Source organism: Capricornis sumatraensis, chromosome 2 (assembly GCF_032405125.1).
Source record: "Capricornis sumatraensis isolate serow.1 chromosome 2, serow.2, whole genome shotgun sequence".
NCBI lineage: Eukaryota > Metazoa > Chordata > Mammalia > Artiodactyla > Bovidae > Capricornis > Capricornis sumatraensis.
Window position 1 is genome coordinate 175,515,270 of NC_091070.1, and position 26,127 is coordinate 175,541,396.

At 36.5% G+C, this 26,127-nt stretch overlaps 1 protein-coding gene across 5 annotated transcripts in view; it reads right to left on the bottom strand.

Annotated features, from left to right (window-relative positions):
• The window catches only part of SRSF11 (serine and arginine rich splicing factor 11), a 36,149-nt gene that overhangs the window by 2,430 nt on the left and 7,592 nt on the right, over positions 1-26,127 (bottom strand). For 3 of the 5 annotated variants that reach the window (XM_068963492.1, XM_068963475.1, XM_068963501.1), the window contains 9 exons: positions 23,315-23,424; positions 21,482-21,574; positions 20,661-20,710; positions 17,738-17,865; positions 13,890-13,971; positions 6,956-7,087; positions 5,326-5,415; positions 562-657; positions 46-184 (listed from right to left, as the gene is read on the bottom strand). In XM_068963492.1, the coding sequence (XP_068819593.1) occupies positions 46-184; positions 562-657; positions 5,326-5,415; positions 6,956-7,087; positions 13,890-13,971; positions 17,738-17,865; positions 20,661-20,710; positions 21,482-21,574; positions 23,315-23,424 (920 nt within the window). Of the gene's footprint in view, positions 1-45; positions 185-561; positions 679-5,325; positions 5,416-6,955; positions 7,088-13,889; positions 13,972-17,737; positions 17,866-20,660; positions 20,711-21,481; positions 21,575-23,314; positions 23,425-26,127 lie in introns of all 5 variants that reach the window. The other 2 variants (XM_068963481.1, XM_068963470.1) reach the window with 1 other exon arrangement.

Here is a 26,127-nt window from a genome sequence, read left to right on the forward strand (position 1 = left end):
CCAACATCAACCAAAACACCAGAATATATTAGTTTGTAAACATACTTTTACATCTTTATCACTCTCTGATTTTCTTTCCCGTTCCTTTTCCTTATCTTTACTTTTCTTCTTCTTGCTTGTGGATCGCTCTCTTTCATCTCTGCTTCTTTCTTTGTCTTTATCTTTCTTCTTCTCCTTTTTATGTCTAGGATGACAGTAAAATGCTCACAAGATGCTTGAAACAAAGTGCTCAAGAATTTTTGCCATTATTTAAATAGCAATAAGTTTAAATTTGTTTTAGATGGTAAGCTTGATGTTAAGTTCACTGCTATAAGGAGATTAACAAAAATCCAATTTCAAATCACTGGACACAAGCTGTATACAAGTAACACAGGGAAGAAGACTATAAACTTGATTACAGGTCTAAAATGCCTAATCATAAACAGTATTTATTCTAACAATCTCAAGTCATGAGGAGAATGTATCAGCACATCCTTAAGTATTTTAATTCCTGAGAAGGAAGAAAAATCCTAGGACAGTTTCTGAAGAACAGGATAGATCTAATAAAAGATTAACACTTACCTTCTAGGGGACGGTGAACGAGACAATTTTCTTTTGGGAGACCTAGGCTTTTTAGGAGATCTTGTACCACTTCTGCTTCTTCGTCGTCGTCTCTCTCTAGAAGAACAAATGTGCAAACTAGACTTTAAAATACAGTGTTATTCAAAAAATGCAGGCACATCATACCAGATATGTCTACAATGGAACTCCAATAGAAACAGAAAACTCCATTTTCAAATATTGTTTGGAGCTGAAGAAGCAAATGGGTAATAAAAGTCGGCAACTTTCTGGGGGCAAACTGTGCCTTTCCTTTAATGCCCTTAGGAAAGCCCTAATTTCTAGCAATTCTTAAAGACACGATGTCATCAAAACATCAGAAATGTTAAGCTCAAGGAAAAACTGATCAACAAAGGTTCTAATTCAAGTCTGAAGTAAATTACTATTCAAAGAACCAGCTTTGGATTCAGTCAAAGGACAGAACATGTAAAGGATTAATATGTTGTGTTATGGAAGGCAGTTGCTAAATGAAATTCAAAACTACTTCTAAATCATCAGGCAAAACAGAGAACCGAGAACTAGAGTTAATGGTGGTGGTGGTTTAGTTGCCAAGTTATGTCTGACTCTTTTGCAACCCCAAGGACTGTAAACCCACCAGGCTCCTCTATCCATGGGATTTCCCAGGCAAGAATACTGATGTGGGTTGCCATTTCCCTCTCCAGGGGATCTCCCGATCCAGGGATCAAACCCACCTCTCCTGAACTGCAGGCTGATTCTTTACCACTGAGCCATCAGGAAACGGGGATCAAACTGACTTCCTGTTGTCTAGCAAATCATGCCCCTAATCCAATCCCTATTTTGAGCAATTAGCTTTTTAAGATATACCTCCTTCTCTTTAAATTGACTTTAAAAAAACTCCTGCTTCTACAATACAAACAGATGGAAAGTTTTGCTGTGTTCTTGGACTGGAAGTACCAATACTGTTAAAATGACTACACCACCCAAGGTAATCTAAAGATTCAATGCAATCCATATCAAAATACCAATGGCACTTCCTGCAGAATTAGAACAATTTTAAAATTTGTATAGAAACAAAAACAACCTTGAATAGCCAAAACAATCTTGACAGAAAGAACCAAGAGCTGGAGGAATCACATTCCCTGGCTTCAGACTATATTACAAAGCTACAGTAATCAAAACAGTACAGTACAGGCACAAAAACAGACACATCAATCAATGAAACAGAGTAAGAGTCCAGAAATAAAGGCACACACTTATGGTCAGGAGGCTAGAATATACAATGGAGAAAAGACAGCCTCTTCAATAAGTGGTGCTAGAAAAACCAGCTGTGTGTAAAGGAGAGAAATTACAACATCCTTTAATACCATATCCAAAAATAAAGTAGATTAAAGATCTAAGTGTAAGACCAGATACTATAAAACTGGAGGAAAAGAAAAGTAGAACATTCTCTGACATAAATCATAGCAATTTTTTTTTTTTGGATTCATCTCCTAAAGTAAATAAAAGCAAAAAACACAAATGGACCTAATTAGAGATTTTGCACAGCAAAAGAACCATAAACAAAACAGACAACCTACAGAACTGGAGAAAATATTTTCAAACAATTTGACTGATAAGGCATTAATCCCCAAAATATACGAATAGCTCATACAGCTCAGTATCAAACAAACAAACTAATCAAAAATGGGCAGAAGACCCAAACAGGACATTTCACCAAAAAAAGACATATGGATGGCCAAAACTGAAAATGCTCAACACTGTTAATTATTAAGAGAAATGCAAATCAAAACTACAATCAGTTATCTATCACCTCACAGTGGTCAGAACAGCCATCATCAAAAAGTGTACAAATAATAAATGCTGGAGAGGGTATAAAGAAAAGGGAACCCTCCTACACTGCTGGTAGAAATGTAACCCCAATATTCACAGTACCATTTCTTAATAATTCTCAAGATAGAGAAGTTATGTAAGTGTTCACCAACGGAAGAAATGGATAAAGAAAATTGCTACTATTTATACAACAGAATATTTGTAAGCTATAAAAAAGAATGAAATTGTGCCATTTGCAGCAACACGGATGGACACGGAGGACATGCAAGCAAAGTGAAATAAGTCAGACAGAGACAGACAGATACTGTAGGATATAACTTACACATGTAATCCGAATAACAAAAAAGCAGACTCAAGAGATACAGAGAGAAAACTAGTGGTTACCACTGGGAAGAGGAAAAGGGAGGGGACATTACATGGGTAGAGGATTAAGAGACACAAACTATTAGGTGTAAAATAAGCTACTAGTTTATATTTTACAACACAAGGAACATAGCCAACATTTTATAACAACGATAAACAGAGCATAGTCTTTAAAAATTGTGAATTGCTGTACTGTATAACAACTATACTTAAAAACCCACCTAATGATAAGCAACTATTAAGTTTAAAATAGACTCAAGGATGTCTTATGCAACATGGGGAATATAGTCAATATTCTGTAATAACTATAAGGGGATAGTAAACTTTAATAAAAAACTGATTAAATGAAAAAAGTATATGATTTAGACACACAAAAAAATTAAGCCCAATATGCTTTGTCTTCATTTCAGCAGCCACATGAAGCTTTAAAGAACAAAAAACCACAAGTTGTCTGTGACCCCTGTCCTGGAAACGTTACACAGAACTTTTCCTTCATCAAATGTTTATTAAGCTTGTCAGGGCTGTATACCTAACACTTTTTCATACTTCTTTGTATAACAAATATTCCATATTCCTCAGAAAAGATGGGCTTTAAAAAGTTATATTTCTGTGACCTATGATAGACTGTATGACAGCTGCCAACATGTTGGTAGGTATTCAATAAAAATGTATAGAATATGCCATAATTTAAGAATGATTCAGGATTTCCCTGGTGGTCCACTGGTTGGGAGTCTGCCTGCCAATGCAAGGAACAGGGGTTCAATCCTGGTCTGGGAGAATTCCACATGCCACGGGGCAGCTGAGCCCTTGTGCCACAACGATGGAACTTGAGTTCACATGCCACCGTAACTACTGAAGCCTGTGTGCCCCAGAGCCTGTGCTCTCCAAGATAAGAAGCCCACACAGAGCAACTAGAGTAGCTACTGCTCGCTGGATCCAAGAGAGCCTGTACACAGCAATTTAGACCCAATGCAGCCAAAAATGATTAAGAATGATTAAATAACTAAGCAGAGTAAGGCGCTTATGAGCAAGTCCATTAAGTAAAGAAACAAAAAATACATGCCTCCAGTTTTTAAGGTAATAGAATACATACTGCACCTCTCATCTTTTATTCCCCTTTGCCGCCTTAGACCTATTTTGGTATTCCTTCAGCACGTATATATGGTTTACTCTCTTTAACAAAATTTTTTTTAAAAAGACAATTTTCAACACCCCGAAGAGACCCCATGTCTTTAGCTATCATACTCCAACCACTAATCTACTTTATAGATTCATCCATTCTGTCCATTTCATATGAATGAAATCATACAATGTATGGTCTGCTGTGACTAGCTTCTGTAACATGGCATGTTTTCATATTGTACTATCATGTACACATTGTACATATTAGTATGTACATATTGTACTATCATTACTTTGGTTCCTTTTTGCAGATGAATAATAATCTATTGTATGAGTATACAACTTTGTTTACTCGTGTTAAGTGGATATTTGGTTGATTTCTTGGATATGAATAATGTTGCCAAGAACATTCATGTATAAGTTTTTGTGCAGACATGTTTTTGCTTCTCTTGGGCATATCACTGGGAACAAAACTGCTGTGTTAAAGAGCTCTTATATTTAATTTCTGTAGGAACTGCCAACCTGTTTTTCCAATGCAGCTGCATGATTTTTCTACGACTGAGTTGTTATATTCTAGGTAGAAGTCCATTATTGGAAACATTTTTCTAGCACTCTGAGGGCTGTCTTTAACAGTGTTCTTTGAAACAAAAACTTCAGTTTTTATTATCCTCAAACTTGGCTATTTCTTTGTTGCTTATGACTTTTGTCATATGTAGGGAACCACTGACAAATGCCAGGTTGTGAAGGTTAACTTACATGTTTTTTTCTAAGCGCTTTTTAGTTTTGGCTTTTACGTTTAAGTGTTTTATCCATTTTAAGTTAATTTTTGTAGACAGTTTGAGCCCTTAGGTGAATTTAAATAATCAAGATTAAGAAAACAAACACTGTAGTAAAATGTGTAAACAAGATAGGAAGAAAATGGAGTATGGCCAGTTCTTTGTACTATCACATGAATGCCATGTTTAAGTATGAAAAATACATTTTCTGAAAGTTTACAACACTAAATTTTCACCATAGCAGGTTAACTACTCTAAGAATGACACAAACTAGAACTTGCCTTGCCTCCAATTATTTTATCAACAAACCATTACGTATGGAAAAAAAACTATTTTAAGTATTAACATGTAATAAAATGAATCTAATGTGATAATGCAGTATACTTTAGCCATCAAATGCTTGGGAGAAAAAAACAACTCACCAACAGTTCAAATTAGGATATGAAATGCATAGAGCAAACACAAAAACTGACTTCTGTTGAATTCCATGTTATTGTAAATGAACTCTATACCATAAAGTATTAATTGGAAACTTATTCTTCACAGATTGCCTTTAAAAAACTTCACCATTAAAGTATGTAGTTCTGTACTGGAAAACATTTCATGTTCATAGCCTTATAAGTCTTTGCAAACAAAGTTTCAAAAACAATGCCAAGAATTCATAATGCCACCCTACCTGCTAGCACTTCTGGAACGTCTGGCTGTGCTATAACTTTTTGGTGGCGTTTTGGAACGTTTCTTTTCTTTGTCTTCTTTCTTTTTATCTCTAATAAATGAACACAATTTATTAATGTGTTAGAAGATTCAGTTAATAGAAAATATATATACATATACAAATTAAAAACAAAAGTACAATGAAATGGAAGTTCATTCTTAAGATATGTTATTCTGATAAAAACTTGTATTCTTTCAAAGCACACAGCTGATGTAAACATCTATCATGAATGAAGCCAACCTTTCTAACTGTGGCCCTGCTATTATATATTCTGGGCTATTCAATACTATTAGGAAAAAAAAATCATAATGGACTGGTACTACAAGCATACCTCAACTCTAAATGGTCCCTTAAGTGGTCCCAGTCATGTTTTTTACAAATTCATATTATACCCCTTTATCAGAAATTTTTCAAAGTACAAATCTGAAAATATTAATTCTCTGCTTATCACTTTGCAATTCATTCCCATTGACTTCAGGATCAGCTGTAAACTCCCTAGTGTGAACCATAAAGCCTTTTATGTGTGATCTGTCTCAGCTGTCCTGACCTCATTTCCTGGTCCTTCTACACCAACATACTCCGTATTTCAAGAATTCATGCTAACCTTTTAAGTATTCTCTACTAGAAATCATGCTCCTGAGTCCACTCAAATCTATCAGAATTTAATACTCAAGTCACCTCTCAATAAATCTCTTCCAACATCCCTAACAATGGCCCTTCCTTGGTAATTACATTTATTTTTCCCCTAGTATAAATAAAGTTCCTCAAGGGAAGGAATGCCTAATTGCTCTTTGTGTAAGAGATGGTTCATTAAGCTTGTTTGGCTGAATTCAGAGATGCCTAGCTCTAAACATGATTAGAAATCTCATCAGAGGCTGAGTATGCAGTAAAGCTATCACAAAATCCAAGTCCCAAGTTGAGTTATATGCTTACCAAGAATAAATTCTTGGGGGAAAAAAAAAAATTTGTTGTTTTTTGCTGTGGTTCTTACTACTTTTAATCACATAATTAAATACATAAATGGGTAAAGAATAAAATATAGGGCTGTTTCTACAAAATTAAGGCAAATATTTTATAAAGAGATAATAGTTTAAATCTAAGTACTTTCAAGTAACAGAGTTCTTGATACTTTAAAGGTGGTTTAAACAAAAAGAAAGTGATTTTGTATCTATTATTCAAAACTAGGCCTACTAATTTCAAAGGGTTTGGCCCTGTATGAAAAATAAATTATTGAATGAATGTTTAAGTCAAAATACAATGTTAAGGTGTGGATGTTTTGTTTTTTAGCGAATCCTCACTTTAATTCTTTACTGGCCTCCAAATCACGGGATTAGACTCTTAAGTATGGTTCAGTGTCAGGAATACAGCTAATTCATACTTAAAAGCTGCTCATGATGAGATATATAAAGAAGAATTAAGGTGGCATGATTGTGTGCCAAAAACTCTGGCATATCAAGAAGTTGCTGGGAACACAAAATTCTTACCAATGGTTGAATGGAAAAGACGAAATGAAAAAACGTAGTAGAAACGGCTAAGAATTCTTACTACAGAGAAATTTTACTCACTCATTGTTACTAGTTTTCTACTGTACCTGTTTTTTGACGTGCTCCTTGACCTTCTACCCCTTTCTCTGGAATGAGATCTTCTCCGTCTTGGACTTTTGGATCGTCGTCTACTCCTTGACTTAGAATGTGATCGCCTTCTGGATCTGCTTCTTGACCGCCTTATAAAGTAAAAGGAAGCAGACGTATGTATATAAACCTAAAAAGACTAGCTCTTCTTTTGATTATTTCATGTAAGTGTAGGACCAAAGATTCAGACATGCTGGCTAGCTACCAGTAACTGAGGGTAATTTCTTGCCATTATTTATTTGTTTCACACAACATCTGATATCCCAGAAGTTAGAAAATACCTTTTAACACCTGGAATTCCTCACCTTTTAATCTTTTGTTCAACCTGTCAAACCAATCCTACTTTGCCCACTGCAACTACAACTCCAAACTTAAAATTATTACTAGAAAATGAAGGAAAATAAAAAATGACTCATTTGCATCACTTCATAATTACACAGCATTTTAGAATGTACCTAATTTTATTCCTCACTATTACAAGTTAAATCCATTTACTACTTATCAAATACTTACTTATGCCCATTACATGCTTTACCAATATTTACTCATTTACTTTCATAATAAACCTAGTAACAGTAAATACTATTATTATTCCCATTTTGGGCTTGCCAGGAGGCTCTAGTGGTAAAGAACTCACCTGCCAAAGCAGGAGGCTTAGGAGGTGGGAAGATCCCTGGAGAATGGGCATAGTAACCCACTTCAGTATTTCAAAAGGAAACCACATACTGTATTGGTTTCTATGATTTCTAATTGCTGTTCTCTGATATACATTTCTCTTCTTTAATTTCCAGTTTAAGAGAAATACAAGTAATGCAGGCCAGATACAGATATACATACAATTCAGTATAAAATGCCCTTTTTACTCTCATGTGTCCTCAATATTGTATGATCATCTCCTTCCTGCCATGTAAGACATGTTTCTCTGTGCTTACTGCATTATCACCTTCACTCCCCATGTTTTCTCTAAAAGGTTAAGTGCAAATAACCTTTTGATGCTGTTATTGATCCTTTTCCCTAGTTTAAGAAAAACTGAAAGCAAATGGCAGTTCTTTGCTTAGACCTGGTCATTTAACTTTTAGTGAACCATTCAACCTCTTTTCATGGAAAACTTCAAACACAATTTAAACTTTTTGCTTTCATTATTTTGAGGGTGCTAAAGGATAGACATTTTAGTAATGCAAAAGATTTGTGTTCAAATCTCCCTTTTAAAGTCAGTTAATAAAAGTATTCATTATTTAACCTGAGCCTATTACTTCAGCAAAAAAAAAAAAAGCACCTACATCATAGAATAGTTGTAATTTAGGCAAAATTATAAAATCCAGCTCAGCACCTTAGTGTAGACATATAAATTAAATACTGACTTCTCTTATTGCTGTGCTACCATAGTGTTGCCATCATTCTCTAGAGCAGCTGTTTCAAAACACATTAGGAGTAACGTCTCATCAAATTCAGTAACTATATTTTGTACATTACTTATTTTTGACCATATTTGAAACTAAACAATCCCTCTCAATAACATGTCTATATCCCAGGAAATTTTCATGTAATGCTTACCTACCTTTCTTTAAGCTCCATAAGGATAGCGGTATATATGTCTACCTTATTCACCAACTATACCCTTGAGCAACAACTACTATACTGTATAATGAAAGGTACTACTAATGTATTTTGAGTGAAACACTGACCCTCTAAAATATCAGAACCATCACTTTCTTATGAACAATTAAAAAAAAGAAATTATGGAAAACCAAAATCGATGCTGTTTGCATTAGCAAGTGTTCATCTTTTGAGAAATCTGGCTTTTAAAAAAATTAATCATTTTAGCAAAACCATGTAACATTTATCTTACCTCTAATGTATTAAAAAATGGCTATAAAAATTATGAATGCATTCTCACGTTTCCTTCTAAATTAATATTTTAAAAATCTAATAAGCCAGAAATATTACATCTATCAGTTAACTATAAGGTCCTGAAACAGTTATTTTTCAACAGCACTGCACTGCAGTCACTTCAACATTCAGTTCATATAAACTTTTAAAAATTAGAGAAACATAGAGATTATTCTATATTTTATACAACGAAGCTAGTGGAGGTGATGGAATCCCAGCTGAGATATTTCAAATCATAAAAGATACTGCTGTTAAAGTGCTGCACTCAATATGTGAGCAAATTTGGAAAACTCAGCAATTGTCGGTCACAGGACTGGAAAAGGTCAGTTTTCATTCCAATCCCAAAGAAGGGCAATGTCAAAAAATGTTCATAATAATGTACAACTGTGCTCATTTCACAAGTTAGCAAGGTAATGCTCACAATCCTTCAAGCCAGGCTTCAACAGTACATGAACCAAGGAATTCCAGATGTACAAGCTGGATTTAGAAAAGGCACAGGAACAAGAGATCAAATGGCCAACATCCGTAGGATCAAAGAAAAAGCAAAGGAATTTCAGAAAAATTACTAATTCTGCCTCATTGACTACACTAAAGCCTCTGATTGTATGGATCACAACAAACTGTGGAAAATTCTTAAAGAGATGGGAATACCAGATCACCTTGCTTCCCAAGATACCTGTATGTAGGTCAAGAAGGAACAGTTAGAAATGGACATGGAACAACAGACTGGCTGAAAACTGGGTAAGTAGCACGTCAAGGCTGTATACTGTCACCCTGCTTATTTAACTTACGTGCAGAGTACTTCATGCTGGGTTAGATGACTCACAAGCTGGAATCAAGATTGCCAGAAGTATCAACAACCTCAGATTCACAGGTGATACCACCCTACCGGCAGAAAGTGAAGAGAAACTGAAGAGCCTCTTGATGAAGGTGCATGAGGAGAGTGAAAAAGCTGGCTTAAAACTCAATAAAACGAAGATCATGGCATCTGGTATCATCACTTCATGGCAAACAGATGGGGAAAATGTGGAAACAGTGGTAGATTTTATTTTCTTGAGCTCCAAAATCACTGTGGACAGTGACTGGAGCCATGAAATTTAAAGGCACTTGTTCCTTGGAAGAAAAGCAATGACAAACCATTGACTTTCTCTGGTGGCTCAGATGGTTAAAAGCATCTGTCTACAATGTGGGAGACCCGGGTTCGATTCCTGGGTCGGGAAGATTCCCCTGGAGAAGGAAATGGCAACCCATTCCAGTATCCTTGCCTGAAAAATCCCATGGACGGAAGGAGCCTGGTAGGCTACAGTTCATGGGGTCACAAAGAGTCGGACATGACTGAGCAACTTCACTTTCACTTTTTCAGACAGCGTTTTCAAAAGCAGAGACATCACTTCACTGACAAAGGTCCGCATAGTCAAAGCTACGGTTTTTACTGTAGACATGTACGCATGTGAGAGTTGGATCATAAAGAAGGTGAAATGTCAAAGAATTAAGGCTTTTGAACTGTGGTGCTGGACAAGACTCTTAAGAGTCCCTTGGACTGCAAGGAGATCAAACTAGTCAGTCCCAAAGGAAATCAACCCTGAATATTCACTGGAAGGACTGATGCTGGAACTTCAATACTTTTGCCATCTGATGAGAAGAGCTGACTCATTGGAAAAGACTCTGAGGCTGGCAAAGATTGAGGGGAGGACGAGAAAGGGCCGACAGAGCATGAGATGAGATAGATGGTTGGATGGCACCACCGACTCAATGGACAAGTGTCTGAGCAAACTCTGGGAGATAGTGAAGGACAGGGAAAGCTTGTGTGCTGCAATCCATGGGGTCACAGAGAGTTGCATACAACTGAACAATTAAACAACTATTATATATTATTAATTATTATTTATATATAAATAAAAAGCATATTAAAAGTAAGAGTCATTTTATATGTCAAAATGCTTAAAATACTACAATTTATAATGACTATCTTTCTGCTATCATGTGTTTACTACAAGTGTTCCAAAGGACTTTTCTCTCATGGTCATAATTAAAATTAATATTTGAAAGCCTTAGCATGTAACTCCTATATACAAAAGATGTAAGTTCTCCTTTTTAAGTCTAAGTATTAAACAAAGCCATGAAAGCACTTGTCCTGCAAAGTTAGTATTCTAAGTTATAGGCACAGCTCAGAGACACTGAGTTTGCTCCCAGACCACTGCAATAAACTGGATATCATAGTAATAGTATGTCAAAATGAATTTGTGGTTTCCCAGTACATTGCAAGTTACACTATAGTATAATCTGTGAAGTATGCAATAGCACTATGGCTAAAAAACACTGTACATACATTAAGGCAATAGGGAACTTCTAAAGGTTCAATGGAACCCTCAGATGTTCTAGATTTGGGTTTTTTGAAAGACAAAATCTTTTAAGCATGAAATGGGCTGGGATGAAGGTGAATGACACAAACACACCAGAGAGAACCACCATGTAACATTCTGCTACAGACTGAAACTTTGCGTCCTCCCAAAATTCTTAGAGGAAACCAAATACCCAACATGATAATGTTATGAGGTAGGAGCCTTTGGGGTGATCAGGTTATGAAGACCCAGCTTTCATGAACAGGATGAATGCATTTATGAATGAAAGACATCTCAAGAAGGGGCTTCTTTGGTAGCGGGCTCAGTGGTAAAGAATCCACCTGCCAATGCAGGACACATGGGTTCCATCCCTGGTCCATGAATATCGCACATGCCATGGAGCAGCTAAGCTCATGAGCCATAATTTCTGCGCCTGTGCTCTAGAGACTGGAGCCACTGCTACTGAGCTCATGTGCCATGACTACTGAAGCCTGAGCGTCTAGAGCTTGTGCTCCATAGCAAGAAAAACCACTGCAATGAGAAGCCCACATACCATAACTACAGAGTAGCCCCACTCACCGCAACTAGCTAAAAGTCTGCACAGCAATGAAAACCCAGCACACTCAAAAATAAATAAATAAAATTATTAAAATAAAAAAACTCAAGAGATACCCCACCCCTGGTCCATCCTTCTATGTGAGAACACAGTGAAGATATAGCAAACTATCAATATAAATGAGGAAGTAGGTCCTCGCCAGACAGCAAATTTTCTGACACCTTGATCTTGAACTTCCCAGCCTCCAGAACTGTGAGAAGTAAATTTCTATTGTTTTCAAGCCATCCAATCTATGGTATCCTGTTATAGCAGTCAAACGGACTAAGGGACAGTCTAAGAAATGACTTAACAATGCTATGGGAGCTATAAGGTCAATTCCCCCCGCCCCCCCAGAATCGTAACAAGGTAATACTTCCTTTGCCACTTTGACATTTGCACCAATGGTGCAAAAGCATCTCCTTACTACAAATCAAGACAGTGGCAACTGAACCTGCTATTTACTGTATTTTCATTGGCATTTGTAGTGAAGATTTTGTAGTGAAAATCCTGACCATTTCACCAACAACATCTTTGATAGAGCCAGTAAAAACTTTTAATTTTATTAAATCTGGTCCCTTCAGCAACATTCTCTGCAATGAAATGGGCAGTATGCATAAATCATTTCTGATATTTTTAAGTTCAGCGACTGTCAAGGAAGACACTTGTGTGACGAGTGTGAGCTTACCTAATTGCTTTTGCCATGAAACATCTTTACTTGAAAGAACTGACAAACCATTGTTGTTCAGACTTGGGTATCTGGTAGACACTTTCATGAAAAATGAATTGTCATTTCAAGGAAAAAAATTTGTTGCCAATAATAAAATCTGAGCTTTTAGAAGAAAATTATACTTTGGAAAACTTAAACCCATCATTGTGAATCTGACAGCTTCCTAACATTTTAAAAGGGTTTACTGGTAAGATGTATGGTGATATCACCAAGTCATCTTTTGAGATTGTGTACAAAAGTGTCAACATTTGAAAACTTGCATAATGCAATCAATCAATTATTTTCCAAACAATGCATAACTGTACAAAAGGATGCCTGGTGAAGAGATCCACTCGAAGTACAACAAAGATCAACAGATTTTACAAGTTTTGGTATTGTATCAAAGAATACTACTCCCAATTACCCGAATACTACTCCCAATTACCCAGAGTAAGAAATTACTTTTCCCTCTTCTCACGATATATTTGTGTAAAGTCAGATTTTCTATATATATTAACCAAAATATACTACAATAAGCAGAATGCAGAATCCTATACATCTTTTATTTAGCTAAATGTTAAAGAATCTGCAAAGCTGTTAAGATGTAAACAAAGCCATTCTTTTAATTTGGGGGGGAAAAGCTTTGTTTCAAAGCTAAGTTAATACGAATGGGTTTCAATATTCATTATTTCAAATGATGGTTTCAAATTTTACTATGGCCAACAATGATGCTGTAAGCCACATAAACAAAAGCTCATTGGAGCTCTTATATTTTTTATGAGTATAGAGGTCCTAATATCACCAAGTTTGAGAGTCACTGGTCTAGAAAGATCCTTACAAATACACACAAGTATGTCATGTGAGAAAGAATAAACTGGTCCTTTTACCCTGCAGAGTCTTACTATAGGTAGGATAAAGAATAATAGTTACCATCATGTAGTTTATCCAGTAATACAAAGAGCAATCTCAAAACACGTCATCTGCAAATATTCAAGCTTTAGATGGGTAAGCTAAGGTTGCATAACAACCCTCCATGTTCCAAGTTAGGAGTCTAGCAAAATGTCAGAACTAGAATTCAAGTCAAAAGTTTCAAGGATAGTGTCCTTCCCAGAGTACTAATCATTTCAGTGCTCAAATCCCAGTGGTTTCTTCCTACCTCTAGATTTTTTTGGATTTTAAAGTATCTACCATCTTTTCTCTATTTATATACCTGGGAATAGTAATTCACATAATCTGCAAATAGCAGTAGTTATCAAAACCACTGTAACCATGAGCTAATTAGGTTAACAGCAGGTGTGACATAGGGAAATTGTCTTTGTCTAAGGAAGAACTTACTACCAAACAGCAATCAACCTAATTACCTGTGCCTAGAAGATGAGGGAGTCCTCCTCCTCCTAGAACGTGATCTTGACCTTGAGTGTCTTCGTTTTTCTTCTTTCTTATCTGGATTAAAATGAAAAGAAATCTGGATTTAGAAATCATTAAGCAGAAAGATTATTTCCATTTAGAAGTTACTGTAAGAGTTTATTACACTAATTTTCAGGTTTACTATATGATCCTTAAATTCAGGTAGCTAAAGGTTTCTGGAGCTAGGAAGTGTCATCCATAAAACAACCCATAAAAATGATCACCTTTCTCATTCTTTACTCTTCAGAGGTTTCTAAACTATGACTCCTGTTTGCATGCCTTAGGTTTTCTTTCCCCAAACAGAGTTACAATCTACCCAGATTAACTCTACTCTGTACATGTTCATGGATTAATAAAACCTCCTCAAACTGTACCTAAGTGTAAAATATTTGTATCTATAATAAAAACATAAGATAAACATTTAAAATTCCTGAACCAGCAAAATGTTCCTTTTTAGTCATCACTTAACTCTATGCTTCTTTCCTAGATATGTCTCATTCAATCACTAATTTCTATACTTCTGGGACAGAAACTAAACCAGCTCTCTTTCTAATCTTTGTTCTACTTTTGCATTCATTTTCAACACTGTGTAAGTTTACAGAGCAGAGCAAGAATGATCTGTTACCATTTAGTAGTTTAAAATAACACATAAATTCCTTTAACTAAGGACCAAATGAAGGAGAAATATAGCCATTGCATTCTTCATATATGGACTATCATTCAAAGTGAGAATGCTGGCCCCTCCCCGGCGACTGAGAGTAAAGAATTCATTTGCAGTGCAGGAGCTGCATTCGGTCAGAAAATTCCCCTGGAGCAGGTCATGGCAACCCACTCCACTATTCTTGCCTGGAGAATCCCATGGACAGAGTAGCCTGGTGAGCCATAGTCCATAGGTTTACAAGAGTCAGACATGACTGAGGCGACTTAGCCCACATGCACAAAGTGAGAATGAGTTCCTCTTTTACATTTCTATCAGTTCATTAATAGAATTCAACTTATTGTGAATACCAAATTAAGAAAAATTTGTGCAGCAAACAAAATTTCATAAAGAAGTAAGTCGTTTTCAGTCATTTCAGTTATGTTTCCAATGAAAACAGAAATGGTTTTCTTGTTTTGGAGTCACACAGGTCCAGTTATCTATATAAACTGCTTGTTATATGCTGCTGGGTTAATTATCTAATAACTTGGTTAAATGAGATAATACACATGAAGATTTGGTATTAATTTATCCATTATACTTTTAAATTATTTGTCTAATACCATATACAATAAAAATCACCCCATTAAGAATTGGAATGAAGAAAATGAATAAAGCATTGTTTATCAAGGGGAAAAAAAAATCAGGACCAAATATCCAAATACATATATGCAGAAAATGGGACAACAATTCATCTCACCACAAAAAGACAATCTGCAAAGAATGATGTATTTACTTTTCTGTAAACAAATGATGTAAATAGAAGAAACTTTATTAGGCCTTCTTGGTCAAATAAAAGACCATAGATCAGGCTATCCCAACTTCAGTTCAGTCGCTCAGTCATGTCTGACTTTTGCAACCCCATGAACTGTAGCACCCCAAGCCTCCCTGTCCATCACCAACTCCCGGAGTTTACCCAAACCCATGTCCACTGAGTCAGTGATGCCATCCAACCATCTCATCCTCTGTTGTCCCCTTTTCCTCCTCCCTTCAATCTTTCCCAACATCAAAGACTTTTCAAATGAGTCAACTCTTCACATGAGGTGGCCAAAGTATTGGAGTTTGGCCAAAGTACTGGAGTTTCAGCTTCAACATCAGTCCTTCCAATGAACATCCAGGACTGATCTCCTTTAGGATGGACTGGTTGGATCTCCTTGCAGTCCAAGGGACTCTCAAGAGTCTTCTCCAACACCACAGTTCAAAAGCATCAATTCTTGATCCCTCAGCTTTCTTTATAGTTCAACTCTCACATCCATACATGACTACTGGAAAAACCACAGCCTTGACTAGATGGACCTCTGTTGGCAAAGTAATATCTTTGCTTTTTAATATGCTGTCTAGGTTGGTCATAACTTTCCTTCCAAAGAGTAAGCATCTTTTAATTTCATGGCTGCAATCACCATCTGCAGTGATTTTGGAGCCCCAAAAAATTAAAGTCTGTTTCCACAGACTTTAAAGTGTAAAGACACTGTTTCCCCATCTATTTCCAATGAAGTGATGGGACTGGATGCCATGATCTTGGTTTTCTGAATGTTGAGCTTTAAGCCAACTTTTTCGCTCTCCTCTTTCACTTTCACCAACAGGCTCTTTAGTTCTTCTTCACTTTCTACCATAAGGGTGGTGTCATCTGCATATCTGAGGTTATTGTTCTTGCTCCCTGCAATCTTGATTCCACCTTTTGCTTCCTCTAGCCCAGAGTTTCTCATGATGTACTCTGCATAGAAGTCAAATAAGCAGGGTGACAATATATAGCCTTCATGTACTCCTCTTTCTATTTGGAACCAGTTTGTTGTTCCATGTCCAGTTCTAACTGTTGCTTCTTGATCTGCATACAGATTTCTTAGGAGGCAGGTCAGGTGGTCTGGTATTCCCATCTCTTTCAGAATTTTCCAGTTTATTGTGATCCACACAGTCAAAGGCTTTGGTATAGTCAATAAAGCAGAAATAGATGTTTTTCTGGAACTCTCTTGCTTTTTCCATGATCCAGCAAATTGTTCTCTGGTTCCTCTGCCTTTTCTAAAACCAATTTGAACATCTGGAAGTTCATGGTTCATGTAATGCTGAAGCTTGGCTTGGAAAATTTTGAGCATTACTTTACTAGCATGTGAGATGAGTGCCAACTGTGTGGTAGTTTGAGCATTCTTTGGCATTGCCTTTCTTTGGGATTGGAATGAAAACAGCTTTTCCAGTCCCGTGGCCACTGCTGAGTTTTCCAACTTTGCTGACATACTGAGTGCAGCACTTTCATAGCATCATCTTTTTGGATTTGAAATAACTCAACTGGAATTCCATCACCTTGACTAGCTTTGTTTGTAATGATACTTCCTAAGGCCCACTTGACTTCACATTCCAGGATGTCTGGCTCTAGGTGAGTGATCACACCATCATTATCTGGGTCATGAAGATCTTTTTTGTATAGTTCTTCTGTGTATTCTTGCCACCTCTTCTTAATATCTTCTGCTTCTGTTAGGTCAATACCCATTTCTGTCGTTTATTGAGCCCATCTTTGCATGAAATATATTCCCTTGATATCTCTGATTTTCTTGAAGAGATCTCTAGTCTTTCCTATTCTATTGTTTTTCTGTATTTCTTTGCCTTGATCGCTGAGGAAAGCTTTCTCATCTCTCCTTGCTATTCTTTGGAACTCCATATTCAAATGGGTGTATCTTTCCTTTTCTCCTTTGCTTTTCACTTCCCTTCTTTTCACAGCTATTTGTAAGGCCTCCTCAGACAGCCACTTTGCTTTTTTGCATTTCTTTTCCATGGGGATGGTCTTGATCCCTGTCTCCTGCACACAATGTCACAAACCTCCATCCATAGCTCATCAGGCACTCTATCTATCAGATCTAGTCCCTTAAATTTATTTACTTCCACTATATAATCATAAGGGATTTGATTTAGGTTATACCTGAGCTTAGGCAAACATAAGTGACTAAAAATAACAGTAACCCCCCCCCCCAAATTAAAAACAACCAAAATACCACACAAAGCATTAGGTAATCCTAGGCACCAATGTTTCAGAATGAACTTTTACCAAAATATGGGGAAAAAATGACGGAAGTATTATTCAACATATTTCAAACATAATTGCATAAATCTATTTACCTGGTTCTATAGCAGCAGAAATTAGGGACTGTGCTTCTCGTACTCTCTTCATGGCTTCCTCTATTTCTTTACTAGAGGTATCTGATTTCAGACTTGGTGAAACAAGACCAGCAGCGACATGATTCAATCTGGAATAGAACCAAGAATTGCATTTGACACATTTAAAAACATATTTGTATATCTAATTAAATACACGTTTCCTATCATCATTTTACTAAGATACTCCTTGAAAAAAGTGAGAAGACTCCGTGATAACTTTGACAAAATCATAAACAATATAGTAAAATAGTACTATGCAAAATGGCACTCACCATTTTAAGAGACGAAGATATTTCAAATAAGAAAAAAACTAATTTTGCTGAACATCCATGAACTTTTCATATACTTTCTAAGAATTGCTAGTAAATGAGAATATAATAATGCTAGTGATTTTTGATTAACAGAACATTCCTTCATGTTTTCTACTTCATCCTAATTTTCTTGGGGAAGAGAATTACTTTTTAAGCTTACAGATGACAAACTGAGGCAGAAGCCAATGACATACCAAAGTTATTTATGAAATTCCTGACTGCAAAGGCTAAAGGGTTTAGTCTTTAGCCTTAAGGGTTTATAAAAATGAGAAAAAACTATAGACACCAAGTTGAGGATGGTAGTTATTTGTGGGCAGTGTAAAATGTAAACAAGAATGACTATGGGAGGTTTTTTTATTTTTTAACTCTATTAGTCACATTTTACTTAACAAGCTTCATAGTAGATACATGCTTGGATTTCACTTGGTCATTTTTAGAAAAAACGCCAACAACTACTATAATCAAATGATTCTGTTCTGCCTCCCCCACATGCTCTACTTACTGACAGCGACTTTCACCCAGTTAAAATGAAAATCAGTTCTAATGAGGTGGATGAAACTGGAGCCTATTATACAGAGTGAAGTTAAGTCAGAAAGAAAAACACCAACACAGTATACTAACACATTTATATGGAGTTAGAATGATGGTAATGATGACCCTATATGTGAGACAGCAAAAGAGACAGAGATGTATAGAACAGTCCTTTGGACTCTGTGGGAGAAGGCAAGGGTGGGATGATTTGAGATAATGGCATTGAAACCTGTATATCATATCTGAAACAGATTGCCAGTCCAGGTTCCATGCATGAGACAGGGTGCTCAGGGCTGGTGCACTGGGATGACTCTGAGAGATGGGATGGGGAGTGAGGTGGTAGGGGAGTTCAGGATGGGGAACACATGTACACACATATCTGTTTCATGTCAATGTATGGCAAAAACCACTACAATATTGTAATTAGCCTCCAATTAAAATAAAAAGAAAAAAAAAGGAAAATTAATTTCGCTCAGATTTAACACACTAAGTTGCTTCCCTTGTGGCTCATTTGGTGAAGAATCCGTCTGCAATGTGGGAGCCCTGGGTTTGATCCCTGGGTTGGGAAGATCCCCTGTAGAAGGAAATGGCTACACATTCCACTATTCTGGCCTGGAGAATTTCATGAACTGTATAGTCCATGGGGTTGCAAAGAGTCCAGCATGACTGAGCGACTTTCACTTAACACACTAAGAAATGACTAATGAAAACATCTCAAGAATCTGCAATATGTAAAGTAGGAAATATAAATTGCAGCACAAATAAAACTTTTCAAAGCACAGAAAGACAGTGACTTTTAGTATGTGATGTATATTACTCTTACTCTAGGCTAGTGCTTCCCTCACTTCTTTAATAAAATGCAGTACTTTAATAGCATCATCTTTTAGGATTTGAAATAACTCAGCTGGAATCCATCACATCCACTAGCCTTGCTCACAGTAATGCTTCCTAAAGCCCACTTGACTTCACATTCCAGGATATGGGACACGAGGTAAGTGATCACATCATCATTTTTATTCATGTCCTTAAGACCTTTACTGTACAGTTCACTTGTGTATTTTTGCCACCTCTTCTTAGTATCTTTTGCTTCTGTTATGTCCTTGCCTTTTCTGTCCTCTATTGTGCCGATCTTTGCATGAAATAATCCCTTAGTATCTCCAACTTTCCTGAAGCGATCTCTAGTCTTTCCCATTGTATTGCTCTCCTCTATTTCTTTGCACTGTTCACTTAGGAAGGCTTTCTTATGTCTAAGTAATCTTTGGAATTCTGCATTATCTTTTCTTTTCTCCTTTGACTTTCACTTATCTTCTCAGCTATTTTGTAAGGCGTCCTCAGACAACCCTTTTGCCTTGCAGCATTTTTTTCGTAGATGGTTTTGATCACTCTGGTTTAAGCTATTGACAATGATCTTCAAAGATTAAAAATTACACCAAAACAAAACACTTTATAGATGGGCCTACTTCTGGATTTTTCTTTCTAGAAAACAGGATTATGTATTGCATGCCAGTGGTCATGTATTGATGTGAGAGTTGGACTGTGAAAGAAGCTGAGCACCAAAGAATTGATGCTTTTGAACTGTGGTGTTGGAGAAGACTCTTAAGAGCTCCTTGGACTGCAAGGAGATCCAACCAGTCCATTCTAAAGGAGATCAGTCCTGGGTGTTCATTGGAAGGACTGATGCTGAAGCTGAAACTCTAATACTTTGGCCACCTCAGGCGAAGAGCTGACTCATTGGAAAAGACCCTGATGCTGGGAGGGATTGAGGGCAGGAGGAGAAGGGGATGACAGAGGATGAGATGGCTGGATGGCATCACCGACTGGATGGACCTGAGTTTGAGTGAACTCCGGGAGTTAGTGATGGACAGGGAAGCCTGGCGTGCTGCGATTCAAGGGGTCGCAAAGAGTCGGATGTGACGGAGCGACTGAACTGAACTGATTGCATGCTGTGAGATCAATTTCTTTTAGCTATCAAAAAGTAAGTGCTATCTGTAGACACTGACATATTTCTATCATCAATGGAAACAAAGGAAAAACGTTCTTACTTCGGATCAACAGTACTCATAAGTTTCAGCAACTGATCTGCAGCAAGAGACTGGAAAATAAAAATATTAAAAATGAGAACACAGAATAGTCAATGATTACAATTTTAATTTAGTATGTTGAAATGACCTAGAACAATTTGGCAACCGTATAGAAGCTAACATATCCCAAGCACCACAATGACTAACAGAAATATAATGCCAGGCAAACACGTCACAGTAAATTTTCTACCTGCAAAAAAATAAAACAGATGACAATAGTGACTACAGTGCTGGATATCCAGAGCTGCTCTATCAAGTTAAATACAAAGATGATGCAGCTGAACAGTCCAGATTTTATAGACTAGCTCCTGCTTATTTAAAGATTTCCTGAGGATAAGTAACATTTTAAGGAAACATGTAAAACAAAAATCAAAGTGCTCAGTCAGTATAATAATCAAAAGTTTCATAAAGAACTCCATAAAAGTTAATCTAAATTGCAATGAGGGAAAACAAAAATTTCCAAGTGAGTAAATGACAAGAGAACAAATTATGAACACATTCCTATCTTTTCATGACTTGTATTCTGACTTTGCAACATTGATATGGTAGTGGCTTCCTATGAAACTCGTCTTTACTTTGAACATCATAAAATGAGAAATTCTTTGATGGGCAAGGGGCTAATGCAGTGACCTTTTAAATCTCTCATTAACAAGTTTACATAAGAAAAAATTCACTACAATATAACAGTTGGTTATCTCCTGCTGTTGAAATGCAAACTAAAATCTAATGAAGCAAATTCTTAAATTACGAAAGAAGCTCAGAGTTCAAGGATATTAAATTACCTGTGAGTTCAAGTTTGCTCCAGGAAGCCCAAGTGCAGCAAGGGCAGGATCAAGGGTAGGAGCTCCCAAAGCAGCCAATGGAACAGCGCCAATCTGTGAAATTTCAAATTATATTTATTTAAAATTTTGTTTCTATGTCTCATACTGCCAGGTTGGCAGAGTATGTCAACGTTATTTTTCCTCTAAAGGGTTGGATGACTACTAGTTGAAGTCTATAAACTGTGGGATCTCCTCCCCCCAACTAAGTGTGTATATCTTAAGTTTATTCCTTAGGGCTTCCCTGGTGGCTCACACGGTAAGGAATCTGCCTGCAATGTGGGAGAGCCAGGTTCCATCCCTGGGGTGGGTTGATCCCCTGGAGAAGGGAATGGCAACCCACTCCAATATTCCTGCCTAGAGAATCCCATGGACAGAGGAGCCTGGTGACTACAGTCCATGAGGTCACAAAGGATCTGATCTGACTTAGCAACTCTTACTTACATTTCTTACCACAGCAGTAGTGGCTCTTTCTATACCTGAGTTATATATATTCATTAAGAGTTCTCTAGTAATTTCCTGTTGTATGTTCTTAGTCTCTCAGTCGTGCCTGACTCTTTGCAACCCCATGGACTGTAACCCACCAGGCTCCTCTGTCCATGGGATTCTCCAGATAAGAATAGTGAAGTGGGTAGCCATTCCCTTCTCCAGGGGATCATCCCGAGGTCTCCTGCGTTGCAGGAGGATTCTCTACTTTCTGAGCCACCAGGAAGTCCTCATAATTAGTTAATTTAATGCACACAAACAATGCAAAATCTTCTAACTTTGCAGGCAGTTTGAGCCTCTTCACAAGCACTGTCCTTGAAGTTCTCCTAGTTTCATTATTACTTATTAAGTATAGGCAGCAAACATACTGTAATTTAACCAATCACTGAATTAAAATCCTGTTCATACAGTTGATCCTTGAGCAACATGGGGGCTAGGAGTGCAACTCTTCATGTAGTCGACCTGTAACTTCAGTCAGCTGTCCATTATCGACTGGCTCACATTTTGATTCAACCAATCTTGGGTGTGTAGTACTATAATACGTATTCAAAGTGAAAGCGTTAGTTGCTCAGTTGTGTCCGACTCTCTGCAACCTCATGGACTATAGCCCACTTCGCTCCTCTGTCCATGGAATTCTCCAGGCACAAATACTGGAGTGGAGTGGGTAGCCATTCCCTTCTTCAGGGGATCTTCCCGACCTAGTAATCAAACCTGGATCTCCGACATCGCAGGTAAATTCTTTACTGTCTGAGCCACCAGGAAAGCCATGTAGTAGTTAAAACGAAATCCTCATATAAATGGAGCAAACAGTTCAAACTCATGTTATTCAAAGATTAACTATTATAAAATTGGCTTATTATACAATTTTATACATCAAAGGTATCTATGAATTACCCAGATCTTCAAATTCATCTTCACATTATCTACTTAATGTAAACCCCAAGAGCAAAAGATAAAAGGGTATGGGGAAAGAAAAAAAAAAAGTCTTAACTTCACACCTTAATTTTCTCAGTTCAGATCAACATACTAAACAACATCTGCAACAGAAATATGCCTCATGACTTATGGGCTATTTTGAGAGTCAGTGACAAAATGATAAGATATATATTATTTTTGAGAATGTCCTTAAAATGTAAACTACCACTTTAATACTTATGATTATAATACAACAGCATTTTACAATACTCTGACCATGTGACAATAGTCTGTGAAGTGGAATCACACAGGACTCAAAAAAGGCACAAATACATTCAGATTTATCCACCATTCTGTGTTCCTTTCCATGCTTTAAGAATTCAATAGAACTAATACCTGGGTAAGTGGGTTAGGAGTAGGCAGGAGTCCACCACCAGGCAGAAGACCTGCCACTGCATTAGCTGGTGCCAACAGAGACAAAGCCTTAGTCTCATCAGGAATAACTCCTGCAGAGAAACACCCATGCATTAGAACACACTCTTCTGCAAGACAGAAAACACACAAAAACACCCAGAAAATGTCTCCCTGATACACCACCTGAGTTTGTTGAAAGTACTTATGTTCGCTAAAATATAAAGCTTGATTTCTATGATTATTTATCATTAATTTTATGTCAGAATGAAACTTCAATGTGTGAAAATTTGTTTCCTTTTTCTCTACAAATGGTTAAGTTTCTAGAGTAAAAAAAAATAGCACAATACACACTACTTTTTTGTTAACACTGCCAAGATTTCATCACCTGTACTCGATTTTTAAGTCATGAACCAAACGTAAGCAAGCACAGTCGGTTCTCCAGGGGTGTGCTCTCAACTTTCAAAAGCTGTTTTATGAACAACGACTCGTGTCGGCTGCTTCACTATAAAGCACACAGAAAAATCAAGATACACAAGACAAAAAAAGTTTGATTTAGGGGTTAATAATATGGTACAGTTACTATGATTTTCTTTTACACCTACCATACAATTTTGTAAAAATTAAGAGAAAAAAGTATGTAAAGGAAATATTCTGTTGAATCAAGAGTAGGGCTTTTGCTGACTCATGAAAATGAATATGAATGTTTCTGAAGGTCTCTGAATACACACAGGATGTGTGTGGGAGTGAGTGAGAGGGGAAGAGAAAGAGGAAAAGTAAAACATGGCACATTCCTTACCTGTACAGTAAAATGCTTTATGTTCCAATATGTGCCATGCTAACCATACCAAAAAATGCTGCTATATAGTGTCAGTTCAAAAGCTAACTTAGCCAAACTCCTAAAGCCAAAAACAACATGTCTGTTTTTAAAGCCTAATCTGTGTATTCAGATAAAATCTAAGGGTCCTGAGACAAATATTTATGTAGACAATTTAAATTCTATCCAACAGCAAAAGCCCTATACAGATGGATTAATCTGTTAATGTGCCCAAGCCCCCAAAATGAGAGTTCAATAATACAATTAAACTACATATTTGCAAATACCAGTAGTATTTCTGTAATACATATTAAGAAACTGCATCTCATCATAAAACATACAATATGTACAGGGCACTTAAGAGAAACTGGATAAGCTGCAGAAGAAAACTGTTGGGTGGTATTTTCAGCAGGGCCTGGTATATAGTTCAGGCTGAACCAGGGAAAAGAACTGTAAAACACAACAACAAAAAAGAAAAACCACTGTTAAATAAAGGTAATGGTTCCTTCCACCTAAACTGAGAAGTGCCGATAATATAAAACAAATGTATACTACACAGCACTGTTATCTTGCTTGTGTCAGAGCTGTCATCAATTTAGATACCAAGAGTTATGGAGGGGGGGAGAAGGGAGAAGATTTAGATATAGGGCATTAATGCATCATTATTAACAAACCTACAAAGATTATGGGATAATTTTGCATGCAAAATTATGTCTCAAGAGGATAATATTAAGTATCAACATCTTGCTAAAATTAGTGCATTTGCAACATTTCTGGCAAACTAAAATCCTCTTGAATTTATTGTGAGACACCGGATAGAAGATCTGCATCCATTAAAAAAAAAGTCATGCATCTGATCCTCTGATTAAAAAAAGACTATTTAAAAATAAAACTACAATTTAAAAATAGCAATGAGGCCCCTCACCAGTTAATTTTCATGCGTCAAGAGTATTTTTTTTACTGCTGCTTTGATAGAACCATGAAATACTGCATGAATGTGTAGAAACGAAAGAAAAAGAAACAGACAAAAGAAACAAACATTAACCAAGGAACCTAAATAGTCCCCAAATCCATTATTATTAAGAGTTCCTTCCAAATTCAGCTATCTCAGTTTTATTGGTTAAACACTATTCCTTACCGTAGACTGTGTCTATTGCTCTAAAACACTGACCGAGAAGCAACGGCATAATTTAAGAGCTAAAACCAGGGTGAATGGTGACAAAAGGGTTGAGTACATCAGTTATTTAGTGGAGGCAACATTAATACAGCATACCATACCAGTAATTACCAGTAATATACTAATAGATTCTGTAACTAAATAGTTCTGTAATTCTAATAATGTACTCCCTAAATATTTGTTTCAAAACAAATAAAAATTACTATGGTCTAAAAATATTTATGAAATCTTGTTATATGATATACTGTATTATGTTCAGGGCTTGGGAACTATGACATAATATTTGGCCAAAAAGAATTTTTAAAATTATACGGCTAACTAGTGTTTTGCAAATTACTCACATGATTTGACCCTTGTTCCAAAAGCTATATTCTACATTTACTTATCCTACATTTGAATTCTGTAAATTTTCTCTTGATGGTAAGTCATCCTACAACAGGCACACTGACAGAAATTGCTTAATCAAAACACACTCACAAGTTTATCACTACATATATATATATATATACACTTTAAAACCTTAAAACTGGGCTCATACACTTTAATAGCATGGAGACAGATTTACTGTTTTATAGCATGCCTTAATTTATCCATGAATGCAATTTAATTTCTTTAGAAAACCACAGAGGAAATTTTTCTAAGTTTTAAGGACGAGACACATTTCACAATTTTTACAAGGAATGGTTTTAAATGTTCACATCAGTATTCAAAGATAGCAACTAAAGTTAACAGTATCTAGATTCTGCTTCCACTGACCAGTTCACTAAGGAAAGGGGAAAGCATTTATACCCTGGTCAGCATATG